The sequence below is a fragment of the Onychostruthus taczanowskii genome, unplaced genomic scaffold (genome assembly GCF_017590055.1).
Source record: "Onychostruthus taczanowskii isolate IOZ18803 unplaced genomic scaffold, ASM1759005v1 scaffold52, whole genome shotgun sequence".
Classification (NCBI taxonomy): Eukaryota; Metazoa; Chordata; class Aves; order Passeriformes; family Passeridae; genus Onychostruthus; species Onychostruthus taczanowskii.
The window spans coordinates 6,829,083-6,846,114 of NW_024502791.1; the positions used below are offsets into that span (position 1 = coordinate 6,829,083).

At 40.4% G+C, this 17,032-nt stretch overlaps 1 protein-coding gene across 3 annotated transcripts in view; it reads right to left on the bottom strand.

The window, feature by feature from the left end:
• The window catches only part of GEMIN8 (gem nuclear organelle associated protein 8), a 28,350-nt gene extending 11,671 nt beyond the window's left edge, over nt 1–16,679 (bottom strand). Inside the window, exons 1-4 of one of the 3 annotated variants that reach the window (XM_041416562.1) lie at nt 16,564–16,679; nt 15,758–15,807; nt 12,162–12,201; nt 8,894–9,359 (exon numbers count right to left, since the gene is read on the bottom strand). In XM_041416562.1, the coding sequence (XP_041272496.1) occupies nt 8,894–9,359; nt 12,162–12,164 (469 nt within the window). In that variant the 5' untranslated portion in view covers nt 12,165–12,201; nt 15,758–15,807; nt 16,564–16,679. Of the gene's footprint in view, nt 1–8,893; nt 9,360–12,161; nt 12,202–12,557; nt 12,630–15,757; nt 15,808–16,357; nt 16,478–16,563 lie in introns of those variants that run through there. The other 2 variants (XM_041416563.1, XM_041416564.1) reach the window with 2 other exon arrangements.
• Nucleotides 16,680–17,032: the final 353 nt, after the last annotated feature.

Below are 17,032 nucleotides of genomic sequence, written 5' to 3' on the forward strand. Positions count from 1 at the left end.
CAATCTTCACAGTCTGGACACTTCTACATTTACCAGTGGCCAAAAATCCCAAGGAAATGACAACTGATGAATTTTAGAGTGATTCCGCCAACACTTTGTTCAGCAACCACACCAGAAACTGCAGACCTTCTAGAAACCAAGGTATTCTGCAAGGCTCGTACAAAGTGAGCACAGCAGCATTAGTTTCAGCATTTGAACAGCCACAGAAAAACTGAGGCCCAGCACGCTCTTTGGAGACCTACATTCCTTTCTACAACTTCTGTGAATACAGAGCAACAATCACTTCAGCGACTACAAATGAAATTAAACCCAGGAGGTTCTTATCCAGCTAAATGTGAACAGTAACACTCAACGGTGTGACACCAGCGTTATTTATTTCAGTAAAAATACCCATTTAGTATTTAGCCTTCATTCTTTTACTCTACGTCCATGATTTCAGTGTACCAGAGCAGCGATCTGACAAATTCAGACATGTGTCCTTGAAAATATTGTGGGAAATTTCGATAGTCACATAAACAGCTCTGGGTACTTTGGAGGCCAGCAACAATTGTAATAACTGTAACACTGATGAACAGCTGGATTGCTCTGCACAAGGTACTTTATAGGGTTACAGCAGAAGTGTTTCTCATGTTGCTACATCAACCTTCTCTATTTCTCTAAGCAACAGGGAAGTTCTATCACCCCTAAAGGTCTAAATAAACAGAAAATGGAACAAATTCCTAGAGCAGGAGGTATTCTAGATTCCTTGAAATGAGATTCACAACAGATGACATCACATGGTGGCATAGGTGCTCAACCCTGACACTGGAAAAGACAAGAAGGACAATGTTCCCTGTATCCTTAGGGTTTAAGATGCATCATCCTTTGGGTATAGATGACTAGCTTTTTTCTTCCTGGCAGGCATGTGGAAGACAAAGACTACTATATGGGATATTTGTTTCTGAATGCCACCTATGCTGAAAGCTTTTGTGGATCTAGTCACAACGGGCACACCCAAAGCTGTGACAGAAGTCTGTACAGGCCACCCAAGTCTGAGATGGGTGGCCTAACAAACTCTGCCTGCCTCTCTCACTTGATTTTCAGCATCCAAGGAAATGAGTTTTGAAAAAACCCAGGCAGATGGAAGTCTCTGAACTGTCAGTTTCTGCCATGCCAGCACCCACATTTCCCCAATGACAAAGGATGTGAACTCCATCTGGATGCTTCTGATAAAACTGAGGCACAGTGAGAGATGCTGAAAAGCAAATGGTGCCTCTGAAGTCTTTGCACTAACAACACCCCATTAAAATCAGCTGGGGTAAATTACTGGCTCCAAGCAAATCTGTCTGTATGGGGGATTTGCTTTATAACAGAGAGACCTAAAATGTGTTATACTAGAGGTATTTTGCTGCCATGCTCTGTTGCAGGTTCTCAGCAGATTTTGTAAATTGTGAGTGTAGAAAGAAGACATCATCATTACATCAGTTTCTACCTTGTTCTCTGGCATTTGCTTCTTACTATTACTCCAGTGCTGGACACCCTGAAACTTTAAACATTCTTTCTATGACAAATGTTCCCCCAGTAGATATCAAAATAGCTTGTATTAGAAAACACTTCATAGTCCACAATGTCACTGTCCACTTACAAGGTTGAAAGTATCACACTAAAGGCAGATGAATTCAGATTTACCATCAGAGAACTGAGACACAGTGCTTCCCTAAGATCATTTAGAGATCCATAAATGCTGCATGTGGCACCCAGATAGAACCAGTAATCAAGGAATTTTAGGGAAAAGGGAAAAGTGCATCAACTGTGAAGGCAGACTGCCCAAGCTGAGTGATTAGCACAGAGATGCTTTTATGCCACTTTTCTCTAGAGCTGTGTCTGTCAGCATGGTCTCACCTGCTCTTTTCCACAGCAGCTGCAGCTGCTTTAACAGCCTTCCCTGCAAGGACAAAGAATGAAGAGGAGACTAGAGGAGCCACTCAGAGCAGCTGCAGATGCTAATGGAATAACCTGCCTTCAAAAAATTACCAGCACCAGTTCTGAGTCTAAGTAGTGCCTGCATCTTCCCACACCAAACTGTTCCCACATGAAGCAATCTTCCATAACAGCATTCTGAAAGAAATGCTTGCTCTTACAAGACTGTAGAAGGATTCCTTGCTGCACACGTGGCCTCAGCCCTGGGGCCCACCTGTTAGTTCTTTACCAAAACTTTGCAGAGCCCAAGTATGTCTCAGCAATACCTTCAATCTTTGGAAACCTCACGGACACAAAACAGGCGCTGACACTCTGTGATCTAAAACTGAATTACCATATGTATTCTCTTTGTAAAGAGAAAGTTCCAGTGGCTGATCCATCAGAGAAAGGTACTGACCAGTTTCCATGGGATCCTTCTACAACCAGCAACTACCAAAACCAGGTTTCAAATGGATCTCAGATGGTGAGGGACAAAGCTGCTGAGGGGAGCAATGTCCTGTCTCTCCTGTTTTTATTCCCGTATCCTCAACACAAGTCCAGTCAGAAGGAATTTATCCACATTACTGATTTACCAGGGCAGCAACAATACAAGATTACCAGACTTCTCTTACTGAGAAGTAAGTCATGAATAACTTAGGGATAACAGCTTTCTGGGAGAAACAGTAGCTCAAATTCTGTGTTTGTTCAGCAAAGGTGTTGTCAACAAGATGCATTTTGGTCACAGAGATGACATCTAAGTTACCTGTTAAGCAAAAGGTCTATAAAGAACACTTGGATCAGATTGTTCATTATTCTAGCATATGAGGATTTTGCTTTCTTCCTGAGGTCCTCAAAATCCCTTATAAAGATGAATAAACTGAACTTCTCAACAAGCCCCCTAGTGTATGTACTGTCTCACTACAATAAGAGGAACACATCAGGCAGACAAATAAAGGATGACTACTTCAAACACAGATTTCTGAAGTTTAATACATATGTTCATATTAAGACAGTATTCTTCATTTCCATGAAATTTAACAGGAAGTAGAGATGTTCAACATCTTGGCATTCCTCTTAAAGCAACACCTACACTACAGTCACACTGAACCACATGAGCTTCTTTTCCCACACTCTCAGCTATAAACCTCCTGTAACTCGAATACCAGTACTCCACAGCATGCTTAGAAAAAACCAAGACCAGTACAGCTACTGGCAGAGAGGGAACTGACATTCCAGGTCCCAGCTCCACCCAGCTGTCCAGGCTGCACCCGTGGGACCCTGGCACACCGAAGTCCCAGATGCCACCTAGAAGCTGAAGCCTATGGCATCCCTTAGCAGAAAACAAGAAGCCTGGCCTTGCTCTTGTGTACTTTCAGGGGTTGCCAACACTGTCAAACAGACCCAGCTTGAGGCACGTACACATAAGAAAGACTTTATATATAATTTCTAGTACATGTATTAAGTCCTCTGCAACTCTCCAGACCACACAGCTCAGTTTCCTCAGTAGTACCTTGAGCTTTCTAATGTCTCTCTTCCATTACTTCCAGCAGCAGCAAGCCATACGTTCACAGAGCAAAGACACACATTCTCTTAAGCTCAAATTCTGTCTTTAGCATAGGATCCAATGACATTTTCTTGACAATATTTTACAAATTGATACGCTTTGTATAAAGATAACCTTGTCTGTCATGAAACAGATCTAAAACTGTGCCAGTCTTGCTCTTCGGACTCTCTAATTTTGCAAGTAGAGATTAGTTTTCAATATTAAAGCAGTGAAAATTGCGGCACTTTTCCTTGTTTCTCTAGTAAGGAGGCATTTTCTCAATTGTTGGCTTCTGGTACTGAGTAACACAGCCTCTGCTGGACACAGTGTGTGCACTTGGGAAGATTCTGCTGCCACACAGCAAAAGGTTCAATCATCAGGATCAGAGATGTAGTAAAAAGAGTAACTTTCACATTTCTTCTTCAGTTCACAAAACAACATGTTTCAAAAGCATTTCTCAAGCACCCACACATATTGCAAAGAGCACTTGTATTTCACAGGCATTTCTCAGAAGCTTCAGCATCTCAGCTTCCACAGAAGGTGGCTGAAGTTCATGCCAAACAAGGCTTTTTGGTTTGTCAAAAAGTTTGTCAACAAAGGCTGTTAAAGGCAGGGAAGTTGAGCAGATATTTAAAAGTTCACCATCCACACTGCTTGGACAGCTCAGGGTAGTGAAGAAGAAAGAAAAAGAAATGGTGGGGAGTTTGTAGTTCCAAGAATTTGAACTACAGTCTTGTGATAAAAAAGACAGATAAAAACCAGGGAAAAGCATTTACCAAAAATGAAGGAAAGAACGAAAACATTGTGGCAAAAAACCTGAATCAAAGTCTATTTTCCTAAAGGCATGCAGGCTTTAAACAAAACCAAAAGCTTCATGGATATGGTACGATTCAAACAAGTTACAAAACATGGAAAATTCCATTACTTCCTCTTCACAGAAGAGACAGTGGCAACTACATCTTTCAGAGAAAAAGAAACCTGAGGGGAAAAGCCTGCAGACTGCAGTTTTGAAACAAACATCTTCATTCACTATTTCCGTTCATTTCTAAAAAAAATATTTTCCATCTAGCATAAAAAAAAATTAAGTTCAGACATTATTTTTGGGAAAAGCTGGAGGCTATGCGTGGGCAATAGAAACAGAGGCTTTGATGGAAAAACTAGTCAGAGAATTAACAAATGATAGACTATTATCCTTCGGTAATGAACTGACATGATGGTACTTTCCCTTGCTTTTCTTTGTTTTTAAATAAAGGTTTCTGTCTATGTCCTGTTAACTACTACAGAATGGTTCTCAATGTACTTGCAATGCTGTACTCACTCAATTTTAGCAGTGATTTTCTCTTATATGCAAAAGGAAACAAGGAAAAATTGTATAAGGACAAACTACATGTTTCAAAGGCTAAATTTAAAAGTGTAATAAATATGTGCAATTAGACAATTTACAGAACTGTTAGGGTTGTGAATCTTCCTATCTTCATTTTTGCCCTTTTAATTCTTGCAAATGTAAAAAGGCAACTTACTGCATTCTATGCTTTACATCTAGGATGCCTGGAGAATCTGCTGCCATACTTAGGTCTGACAGGTATGGTAACCCAGGAAAACAACTTAATGATTTTCAGCTGCCAGAGGGAAAACTTAAGTGCAACCATTTAAACATTCCCAAGATGCATAGTATGCTTGGATCACCAGGTACATGAAGCACCTGAACGACAGACTAGCCTGACAAGAAAACCCTCTAAAAAAGAGAATCACTACATAATTACAACTGCATGTGAAGAAACAAATGAAGAGGAATTAAAACTGTCTGTAAGGGTTTTAACCAAATGCCATTTATCTAAAACATGAGATAAGTTTGTAGTGTATTAGTATGTCTGAGTTCATACAGCCTCAGCCAAACTTTACTCATAATTACATCTGGACATTCCAGGAACATGGAATTGACTACAACACAAGATAAAAACACAAAAACTAGTAAGAAATTGACGTGACTTCAAAGACAAAAAAAGAGATAGTTTTAAAAGAGGTTGGTTGTGAACTGTATCACTGCAGAAGTGTTAAATCATGCAGCAAGTTTGCCAGTTTCAAAGCCCTTGCTTTGCAAGGCAGCCAATCACTGCAAATACCCACTGGAAAACAAAATCAAAAATCCTGCAGAAGTTAGAAATCTGCTTGTTCTTCAAGCTTGTGGCAGCTACAAGAAATTAAATAAAGCTTAAGTTTTCTTCTTTGTCTAGTCTGACACAACATCTTTTTTATCTGTGGAGCTTTTCTCTTTGCAATTAGCATTAAGGCTTGTATATCACCATCTAGGCCCAAATGCCTTTCACACAGCCACAGAATCATAGAATCATTAAGGTGGGAAAAGACCTCCAAGATTGAGTCACCTCATTCCCACCTGTATCTCAGGCCTATTTAAGTCTTTCACAGTTAAATTTTGCAAGACCTTATCCTCTGATGTCAGCGATCACGATCATTCACCTCCAGCAAGCTCTAGATGAGGCACTGTAAGTGAAGAGTCTGCCATCAAGTAGGATTCCTTTTAATCTATTTGATTATCCTTCCACATGTTGATGAGACATCTGTGGATCAGGTGTGGGAACCAGATATATCCCACATGAAAAATCAAGAATCACTACCTATGTCCAAAATAGATCAAATAGATGCATTAATGCTGTGTAGTATTTTTTAACTTTGGACAGGTAGAAAAACACCAAACTAATGGAGGTCATTCTTCACAAAGATTGGTATCCCCCCTCCTTAGGTGCCAAATTCCCATTCCTATTTGCCCCACTGATGCTCTGCTCCCTTGTGACTCCCACCTCATTAAGTTGCCCATAAGCGTGTCTCTAACTCTTGCAAGCTCTTTCAGAAGAGCAAGCTGTGTGTCTCCTCCCAAGGGAGCATCAAGGTGCAGGGGTAAGAGGCTGTGAATTCCACCCGGTGCTCCTTATTGATGCCAGAGGAAGAAAACATGAGACACAGCCTTCCCCTTAACGTCCCCTAACGACTGGCCTTTATTTTAACTGATCGTCAAGGTCCCTATTGGTATTCTACTGTGGCACACCCAAGCAATCTCATCTGCTTTAAGTGCTATGTAAAACTCTTGCCTCACCCTTACAAATTTCTCTCTCAGAAGTGGAGGTGTAAATTTCAGGCATTACTGAGGTTTATGCTACCCAAGTTTCTCTATAAATCTGCTCCTAAGGACATGCAGTTTGGGATTAAAAGGAAAAGTCATTAGAGAGAAAATACTCAAGTAACTGAGGGTTTCTTTTGCAGATGCGTTATTTCAATCTTCTCAAGCATCAATACAGAATGACAACTGTTAAACAGTATGAAAGATATAACATGATATGGCATCATTATGGATCACAGCTTAATGATCCTCTAAATTTAATTTTGTTCATAAACAGCAATCAGGAGAATTAATAAAACTACCTCTTAAAGCAGAGTACTACTGCCTTCAAACACGGTCTCCATACCAGCTCATTTCCACACCATCAGAAACAATGATTTTCCCCTCCTCCTGCTGCTGATGTTTCTTCTTTACAGAAACTTTAACAGAATAAAAAATTTCTTGTATTCTCCTTTTCTCTCACCTTGCAAGAAAATATCTCCAAACAAGATCATACTGTGTTTTTAATTACTCACAAAATTAGAATTTAGAAAGCAACATTCACCCTAGATTTCTATGTCTTTTAAATTTCATTTAATTAATTAATCTTTTAAATTTCATTTATGACTTTTAAATTTCATTTAAGTCAAGTACTTGTTTACTTATTCATGCTTTGAGGAATTATAGATATTTACTCAGCACTATGCTCACTTTAGCAGGAAAGCAACTAAAGAAATTGAGGCATGCAGTAGTGAAAGACCAGAGCCTGCTTGAATTTGCATGAAGATCTGCAATAGTGCCACTGAAGCACATGGAGTTACAACCATCCAGAACTAGGTTACTACACAGCACAGAGCAGAGACCAAATCATTCCAAAAGGCTCTGAGTACTGCAGTGGTGGAAGGAACAAAAGCAAAATCTGTATTCTGAGTCATAAACTTCTTCCCAATTCACCTGCTCATCATAAAGAACAAAGCATATTTTTAGCAAGCACAGCCAGTGAGGGGTCAGGAAGAGACTAAATAGCTAGACCAAGGTCATACAGGATATTTGCAACAGAGAACAACATCTCTAAGACCTGATCTCCCAACTTCCAGTATAACCACCTTTAATCACTCACATACCTTTAAATACCACTAATCATATTGGTCAAAAAATCCAAAGAAAATGTTCTGTATCCCCAGTGTCTTAAAGCACCATGTATCTCATCAAAGGAACATTTCAACAGAGAACACCAAGCTGATTCTGCAAAAGCATGATGAGAAAGGGATCCATATCAGGCACTACCACAGAACTCCTTAACTCACTTTCCTCTGCTAACTAGATCAACTGTACATCACATTGACGAGAAGTGTGAAGTAAGCTGAGTTATCAGCTCACCCTCTGGTACCTGCTGATCAAAGAACTTAACATACTTTTTCTTTCCCTTTCAATCATTGCCTTTATTTTACGTTTTTAGAATGTTTTCTCTTTCACAGAAGCAGAAAAAGCTATATTAAACATTCTTTACACTTTCTACTGGAGTCATGTGAGAGAGAAGAGTTATTTTTATTAATCTGCCTTCTTAAAAAAGATACATTTTTCTGCAACATCTGTATATGAGTAAAGTGTCAATAAAGTACAGAAAAACCCTTTACTCTGTTAAGGATTTCACAGAAACAAAGATGACCAATACCTCTGAGGATCAAGACCTGAGAAAAATCTTAAGACTTACATTCCCTATCAAAGGATTTGTGTCCAGATCAAGATGCTCAACAAAGACAAACCTGTGATATAGTACAGAATGAAGAGGATGCAGGGGGTGGAGAAAAGGGTTATGAAATTTTACTGCCAGGTTAGCCAAAGAATAACAAACAAAATGGCTGCTCCATGTTATAAAATACATTGAGGCTTACTCTAGGGTTCATTGAGGTTACTCTAGTGATGTATTCAAGCATTTCCTGTGGGTTCCCCTCTCATACATATAGCATATTAACTAGATTTAACCATAAAAATTCTGGAGCTCTTTTCCTCAGCACTGACTATTGATACTGTCTTCTGGACAAAAGTGTTATTCTCCTCTTTACAGTCATATTTCTCTCTCTCTCACCAAAAACTTTTAAACATCTTCTGACACTTAGTTCTATTGAGTGGTACTTAAGTGCTCCCATCAGTTCTACCTAATTTTAGTCTGCTGGCTTGCTCACTTGCAGCACCTATTTCTGTGAATTCTTACAAACCTGTAAATGTTGAAGCCACCCAGCACTCAATGTTATGGCCACCAAATACCACAAAACACAGGACAAGCATGGACTTACGCAGCTCTTCTCGGTGCCTCTCTGTCTCTGCAAAAAACTGGCGAAGCTCCTCTGTGATCTCCATGTTACTCAAGTCATATTCTATCTCTCCTTCAGACTCAGACTCTTCCTCCATTTCAGAGTCCCTTTCAGCATCCTCTTCCATTTCGGAGTCCTCATCAGCATCCTCCCTCTCCTGGTAGGTATCTGTGTACTGCTGAGCTCCCCCGTGACATGGAACTCTGACATTTGGTCTATAGCTGGAAGAATAGTTTTGGATATGTGGGAGATCATTCCCATACCAATCGGAGTAGCAGCTGCTTGGAGAGGCTGCAGCAGGATGCCACGGATGCCACGGCATGCGATAAAAGGACTCCATGGCTTTCCTGTAGGCTTTCTGGTGCCTGCGCATCCAGCGCATGGCTAAGTCATAGTGCCTCCAGTACCTCGCGTACACCTGCCGAGAGTACCACGGCTCCGTGTCCTCCTGCAGGAAACACACAGGGAGAGGGAAACAACGCCAAAAATCAACCACACACCACAGCACTGATGCTCCCCCACAAAACAAAGGTATAGAGACAGAGAAATGAAGAGCAATGGAGGGGAGCGACTAAATGCAAGCACAATGCTGCCTTTTAATCTTTAGTCATCCTTTAGCTATGACAGAACACAGAGATTTGAAAAACATGTATGAGCACAGTGCATTTGCACCACACCTCATTACTCCTACAAGAGACTCCTTTGGCATCAACTACCACTGAAGAACTAGAAACAGAGAAGTTATAGTGTCCAGAAGTTATTTTCAAAGTGTTCATGCTAATACAGTAAGAATCAGGCTTTTTTAGAAAATATGCAGTGTGGATATAATCCACAATTCCTTAGACAATCACATGAGTTTTAAGAATTAAGTAATTCCAAGGTGTAGATATTACACCCTATACCTAATTTCCAGCTCCACAGACAGAAAACACAAGGGATTAAGATTCCTCTGCATTAAACAAATGCATTCATTTTATCCAGTAACATATTTCCTCCAGTAATGTATTTCCTCCATCTGCCTGCCAAAGTTTCTCAGAAAAGGTCAAACAGCAATTCAGACAAGTTCATATATCCACCATGGCCACAGTCAAAAACAAGACTGTATTTAGCCAAATGCAAGCTGCCAGTAAATCTCCCTTTTGTATCCATCACCAACCAAAACATGAAAAGAGGCAATAAAGTGCCACTGATAAAAGTACAGAGAAAAACAGTTCTATAGGAAGAAACGTAGTGTAACACACCTTCTCCTGTCTTCCAGCTAATCATAGTTTTCCTTAAAGAAGTTTCAGGCTGTTCAGATTTCACCAGCAACTACAAAGCCTCACAATCCCTGTAGCCTTAAGCTCCCTTCATACAAGCTATTTCCTCTCCCACCTCATCCTACTCTCAAAAAGCAGGATAATAGAGAATCTTAAAAAACAAAGCCATAAAGTAAACTAGAGCCTAGAACAAGTAAACTAAATATCAAATATTTTCTCTCCCTTTCCCTCAGGACTTAATTTCCATAGAAAATACTTTATCTGGAGTAAAACAGAATGCCTCTAAATAGGAAAATTTTAATTAAGCCATGTTCTGGCAAACACTCAAAACTATGGCAAAACTAGCTAACGTTTTCAGAGATGAATGTGACATTTGCAGTCCTTTAGTAAGGTGGTTTCTTTTATTTTTTTTCCTTTTAAGGACATACAGGACAAAAATCTTTAAGTCTGTTTTCTTGATCTGCCCTGGCACCATTTGGTCTCCTTAAAAGAATGGTTCTGTAGGGAAAAGAAATCCCAAGGCAAAACAGAAAACTCAAACCTAAAAAACACTTTCCATTTAACACTATCCAGAGAGGTTCATTTAGTTTACTTACATTTGTTTCACATTCTGGTTCTCAGACAGCAAAGCAAATGCTAGTGAGTTTGGAATAAAAATTACAACTCTCATGCTGCCTTTCTTTCTGGAAACTGAGCCCATTATTCCGTAAGAAATCAAGGCTGTATCTTTTTAGGTAATTGCTACGTGCTCTCAGAAACAAAATATGTTCACCTAACAGAGTACATAAAGAAAACCACCACAAATTTGCATTCCTTAAGGTATTCCTGATCAAAAAACTGCAGCCTATTTGTGAAGGGCTATGTAGTTCAGCTGTGTGATTTAAAAGTGCAGACAACTTATCTTTCCTGAAAAGAAAGAATTCATGGAGATGAAACTTCACTGCTATTCTCCTCTTGGTCTAACACTGCACTGCTACAAGAGCATGCATTTGGAGTTCCCAAAACGCATCATTCCAAGATTGGGTAGAAGGAAAGCATCTGCCTTCCATATGGAATTTCTTCATCCTTAATCATCCAACTACCTAACAGCTAGGATGAACAATGCTTTATTTACTGTTTCCCTTTGCTTAAGAATGTCATACTGACTCCTCATCCTTCAGCAGACAGATGAGAATGTCCTACTATCAAACCTGATACATTAATAAGTTACTTTTAAAACATTTTGACTACTTTTTTCCTTAAATATTAAAGCACTTTTTAAAATTCAGTTTTAAAACACTATGAAGCTAGACAAAAGCAGGTATCTCCTACATTATATATATCTGTAAAAAAGACAATATATTCTTTTAAAGCTCAAAAATTATCTCCAGGTCTTATAAAATGTTACTAAAAAGGAACCTGATGATGTTACTGAAAGCTCTGGAATCAAGCTGGTTGATTTGTCTGGCTGACTAGCTCCAGTTGTTAATTTAGGGGAAAGGAAGACAAAAAGCCAGTTCATGCAGACAGAACTGTGATGCTGGTGCTTGTCCAACTACTTTTTGTGAGGGTTTTTTGTTGAAAGAGACCCTTGAAAACCACTCTTATATTTGAATTTTAAAAATACATCTGTTAAAAAAGAAATTACAGAAATGTTTTACATTTGGGTGGAAAAGGGAAAGGAACACTTTTAGTCTCACTTAATTCTGTGTCTGTGCTTTTTCAGCTGTGGAATAAATGGAAATAAGAGATTTCCTCAAGGAAACAAAAGCTATAAATCTAAGGCAAATGATCAGAGTCCTCTGTTACTCTCCTGTAATTTCTCTGGAGTCTTCCCAGGAGTAGACAAATCGCTCATTGTTGTAATCTGAATTCTATTTTCAAAGCAATTTAGTGACTTTTACATCTAATTTTTACATGTCTGCACTCACAGTTCAATGAAAGTGTTTCTATGCATTTTATATAAAAAATGTGATTAAGTTATTCCATAGAAACCTGCAAAGACCTCTTACCATCTCTTGTGGAGTTTGTTCTGGTGATGATCAAGGTGAACTAGAAAAGAAAAGAGTAGCTTTTTAATTCATAAAAATATATGTATTAAGGCGGTCACAGGCACTGAATTGTATTTTGAGTACTATGACCTACAGCTGTTAAGTATCCCTTCTCTGCTGGGGCAAGTTGAAGTCTCTTACTGACAGATTTTGATTAGCAGATGTAAAAATCCTATTCCTTAAAATTCTCCACTACAGTAAGAAAGTTAAAACAGAACCTTCTGCAAAATGCGCCTGAAATGCTGGAACTGAACATTTCTCCCATTGCTCTCTGTTTTTTCATGCTTTCCCAACCTTTATTCTCCAAACTAATGCCAAGCAAAAACCATAAACTTAAAGGAAACAAACTGTCCTCACTTTTTAGCTGTGTCTGCACAGGAACTTGTATAGAGTAAGCAACTGCCATAAAATGATTAAACCCATCCCGATTCCACACATGCAGTGAGGTTTCCGTTTAACCTGTGGTGCACTTTTGACCACATACTGTCCCTTCTTTCTCTTTGCTTCTCTTTTTTTCTCCTCTCCAGCATCTGATCCTGCCTCCCATGAAGAAAACACAGGTCAAGTTGCAACCACATTTTTAAATGTGAGAAAAAGGCAGAAGGAAAGAGGCACCTGGACAGGAAAAAAAAATAAAAAAGGAAAAAATAGTTGTGGGGGTAGAAAGGGAGAACAAGAGCTCTACATAGAGCTCTAATTATACATCCAGGCAGGATATATAATTACCAGCATATCCAGGGTGGTTTACTAGTATATATCATTGAGAAATATTCTTTATCTCCTCTTATCTGACAATTATTTTATTGCACTAATAGGTTAGCTGCTTCATTCACATATTTCTCCTGACATTCTCACCCTCAGCCTGAATTTCATTTTAAGTACCAGTGAAAGGTAAGAAAAATAGAGTACACTAAACTACCTATTGCTAATCTTAAGATATGGTCAAATGCTATTCCCAGAAACACTGGAATATAGCCAAGACAACACTTAGAAGAGTTATAGATTCATACCAGGATAAAGCCAGGTTTTTTCAAAATGCATATGAATACAGTACAGTTGTGTTCTGCCTCATATTTAGCAATACTCATTAAAGAGCAACTTTTTGTCACTTAAGCCATACTGCATGAAAGGAGAACGGAATGGTCAAACAAAATGCAAATCATGCAGCAACCACAAAAGCAAATGACTGTCCTTTCCAAAGCCCACACTAGGCTGAAAGCCATAAACCCCTGGTAACACCATAACCCCGTGTCTGCAAGAAGCTCTACACACAGGAGCAGTCCCACTGCAGTTGATGGAACAACTCATGCCAGCAAAGGCTGCAGATTCAGGCATAAGGCAACTAAAGCATGTTGGATTCTCTCCTGCCTGCTCGGAGGAAGAAGGAAACCCAGCACTGAGATCACTGCAAAACACTGCAGGGAGTTGTAACACTCAAAACCCATGCATAGGTAGAAGATTGCTGTGCCATCCCTCTTTGTACATTTCAAAGGTCTCATTACCACCATTGCCTTCTTCAAAACTTTCATCTCCACTCTCATAAGGTACACATATACTTTTTGTCTCTTCCCCATATATATCTTTCCCAGATACATCTGGATACTGTCAAGGTTGCCATAAAGTGTTTTTCTCATACTTAAAAACCTAAGCCCATGATATCCAATTCTTTCACTTTCTATTTCAGAAAAGTAGGTGTGTTTCATTTTCAGGTTCACTCTAATTCCTACAGGACCAAAATTTCTTTGAAACAGCTTCAGAATAAACAGAAATCAGGACTGATCTCAATGTAAATAATTTTTTACAGCAGTAATTGGTAAAGTCAGATACGTTATTATTAGCATACAACATGTACCCACGCTTTCTGAAAGGGAAGGAAAGGAAAAAACCTGGCAAAACCATCCAAGTGTATTAGTTTATCAAATATGAAAAACCTGTTTGGCCAAACACATAAATTTTAATTATTTTCATAAATTATTTATGAAACATTAGACTACAAACATAAAGCAGAGCATAAAAATGCTGCAAGCGATGAAACAAAATTAAAAAGTGAGTTTGTTTTATTTTCAGTTGAATTACTCTTCCAAAACAAACTACATCAAATAAGAAACATGACAAGAGCAGAAAAATAAATGTAATAGTTCCATAATTTATACTTAAAAAATGAAATATGTAACCAATTGAATATATGAAACTCATGAGCAAATGTACAATTTAAAATGAGAAAGAGATTTGTTTGCTTATACTGATCATTAATGATGGACATTTTTTCTACTTTCTTGTCCCAGTTTTAAAATATTTCTCCGCTGATAATGAACCAGGGATGTACTCCCTTTCATCAAAACATGTCTGTCCCCCTTACCAGCTTGAGGCAGGTGAGCATCAGAGAAGAAATAAATCCCATCAAAGTAATGACAGCATTTAATTCCCTTGGAGTCAACAGAAATTGAGACAATGTCTGTCATACCTTAGACTCAACTTCAAGGCACTGGGGTTTATAGCTTGCTAAGTAAATCTCACTCTGGAACCACTGTGGAACTAGTGGTATGTTGGATACAGTGTGGCCACATGAACGAAACAGGGACAATCCAAGCCCAGTGTAGGATCAGTGAGGGCTCCACTATTCACAATATCCATCAACACAAGATTAACTAACCTACTGCACAATATTATGGTAAAACCACAGTATGTTATTAAAGGAAGGTGGAATTTCAATAAATTCAGCAGGTTTCAACAAAACACTTTTTTACAAAGCTTTCAGGAAAAAGCCAACTACATTTGAATTGGAAATGTCCCTAACAAGAGAGCTGACCAGCCCCTCTGCCCGCTGCTGCTTTTGTCCCTGCTGACAAAACTATCTTCAGTCAGGCCAGAACTGCCCTAACTCAGTATCCAGTTTCTGGCAATGGTTAGTTAGTAGGAGATACTCAGTAAAATGTGACTCTAACATAAAGGAATTACTTTTCCAGGTGCATTTCTCCTGATTTCAGCAAGAGGTAGTTCAGACACTTCTTTTTTTCCCATCCCCAAACTGGTTTTGGCATTTAAAGCCAAAACCCCCATGACTAACAGGTGTTTCCAATAAATCCCCTGGCATTAAGTTTCACAGTTTAAGAGATTAAACATAATTTTGTGCTGTATATTTTGAACTCACCTTAGTACATTCTAGCTAAAAAAATGTGAACTTAACATCAATAGTGTGCATCCTCCCATGAACACTATTTAATTTTATACTTCTGATGCTTACTCTGATGCAGAATTATCACCAGAAGAGGGAAATGTCTGAAAAGTGGTCTGACATTCTGTGCTTCAGATTAACGCTGGGCACTGCTGTGACGTTAACTTTAATACCAAAGTGCCCTAGTTACAGTCATGCAGAAACACAAGCCTGTGAGTGCTGGGACAGTTGGCAGCAAAAGTTATTTCTCTTCAAAAGAAGAGGTAAAAATTCCCAGCCCTATACCCTGCATTCTGGTTTGTGAATGGCTGTAAAGAGTTGTCCAGCCCTTAGGACAGTTACAGCTCCTTCTCATCCCAACAGGAATGCTATGAAGACCCACCTATCACTATGATGTTCACATCAATGTCCTTGAAATAACAGCAGCAACTCCTGTGAATGAAAGGGAAACAAATTAGCATAATGCAAAATAATGCTCTCAAACTTTAACATATGTATTACAGATCTTTTGGCCCTATCGGAAGCCGAGGCAGCATGACTCCCCAAAAGAAGATCTTTATTCTCTGAGCTTCAGGACATAAACCCAAAAGCTATTTAGGCCAAAAATCAGAGGGAAGAAATAAGGTGCTAAAAGCTGCACAATTATCAGTAGCTGAGTTAGCTTATGTTTCACATATATCTGGGCAATTCAGTCATAAACAAGGAACAGGATGGAACTTCTCTAGTACAGCTTTTGAAGGCCTAAGTAATTTTCTGGTCTCACAGATCTTGTGCCCAGACTCCGGCAAGTGACTGAAAGCCTCGAAAAGCGAAGAGCATTGCTAGCAGGGCACACAATTACATCCAAGGGCTGGCAGGAGCTCGGGCCTTGTGTCCCGGCCGCCCACAGCGACAGAGCGCCGCTCCCGCCCGAGCTCGCTCATCGCCGCCTCGGGCCCCGGGCCGATAAACTGCAGAGAACGGCAAAGCCCCGCGCCCGTACCGGTACCACAACCACCGCCTGGGGCCACAATGCCAGGCCTTGGCCCCACCAGGCGTCCGGGCTCCCACATCTCCCTCCTCCTCCTGAGCCCTTCGCTTTCCCGCTCCCGCCGCCGTTTCGCCCCGGCTGCCTCAGCCCTCAGCCCGGTCCCCTCCCTGGGAGGGAGGCCGCAGCCAGCGCGGGGGCACCGCCGTCCCCGCACCCACCCGGGCAGCCTGGGGCTCCGGCGGGCACGGAGAGCCGTGCACAGCCGCCTCCAGCGCTCGCTCCGTTCCGGCGGGGCCGAGCGCGGCCAGCGCGGCTTCCCCCGCCGCTTCCGCCCGGCGCTCCCCGGGCCGGCGGCGCCATCTCGTGGCGTTGTGGGGAGGCGCGGCCGGGGCGCCGCTGCCCTCGTGGTGCTGCCGGCTCCTCACGGGGACGGCCCTGCGAGCCCACAGAGTCACAGAGTCAGACGGTTTGGGAAAGACCTGCGACATCAACCATTTCAACCTATGACAGAACAACTAAACCATAGCACTGAGTGCCAGGTCCAGTCTTTCCTTAGCCACCCCCATGGGCAGTTTATTCCAATGTCTAATCACCCTTTCTGTGAAAAACTGTTCTAATGTTCAATCTAAACCTCCCCTTGCACAGCTTAACATTATCTCTTCTGGTCCTGTCACTTGCTATCCCAAA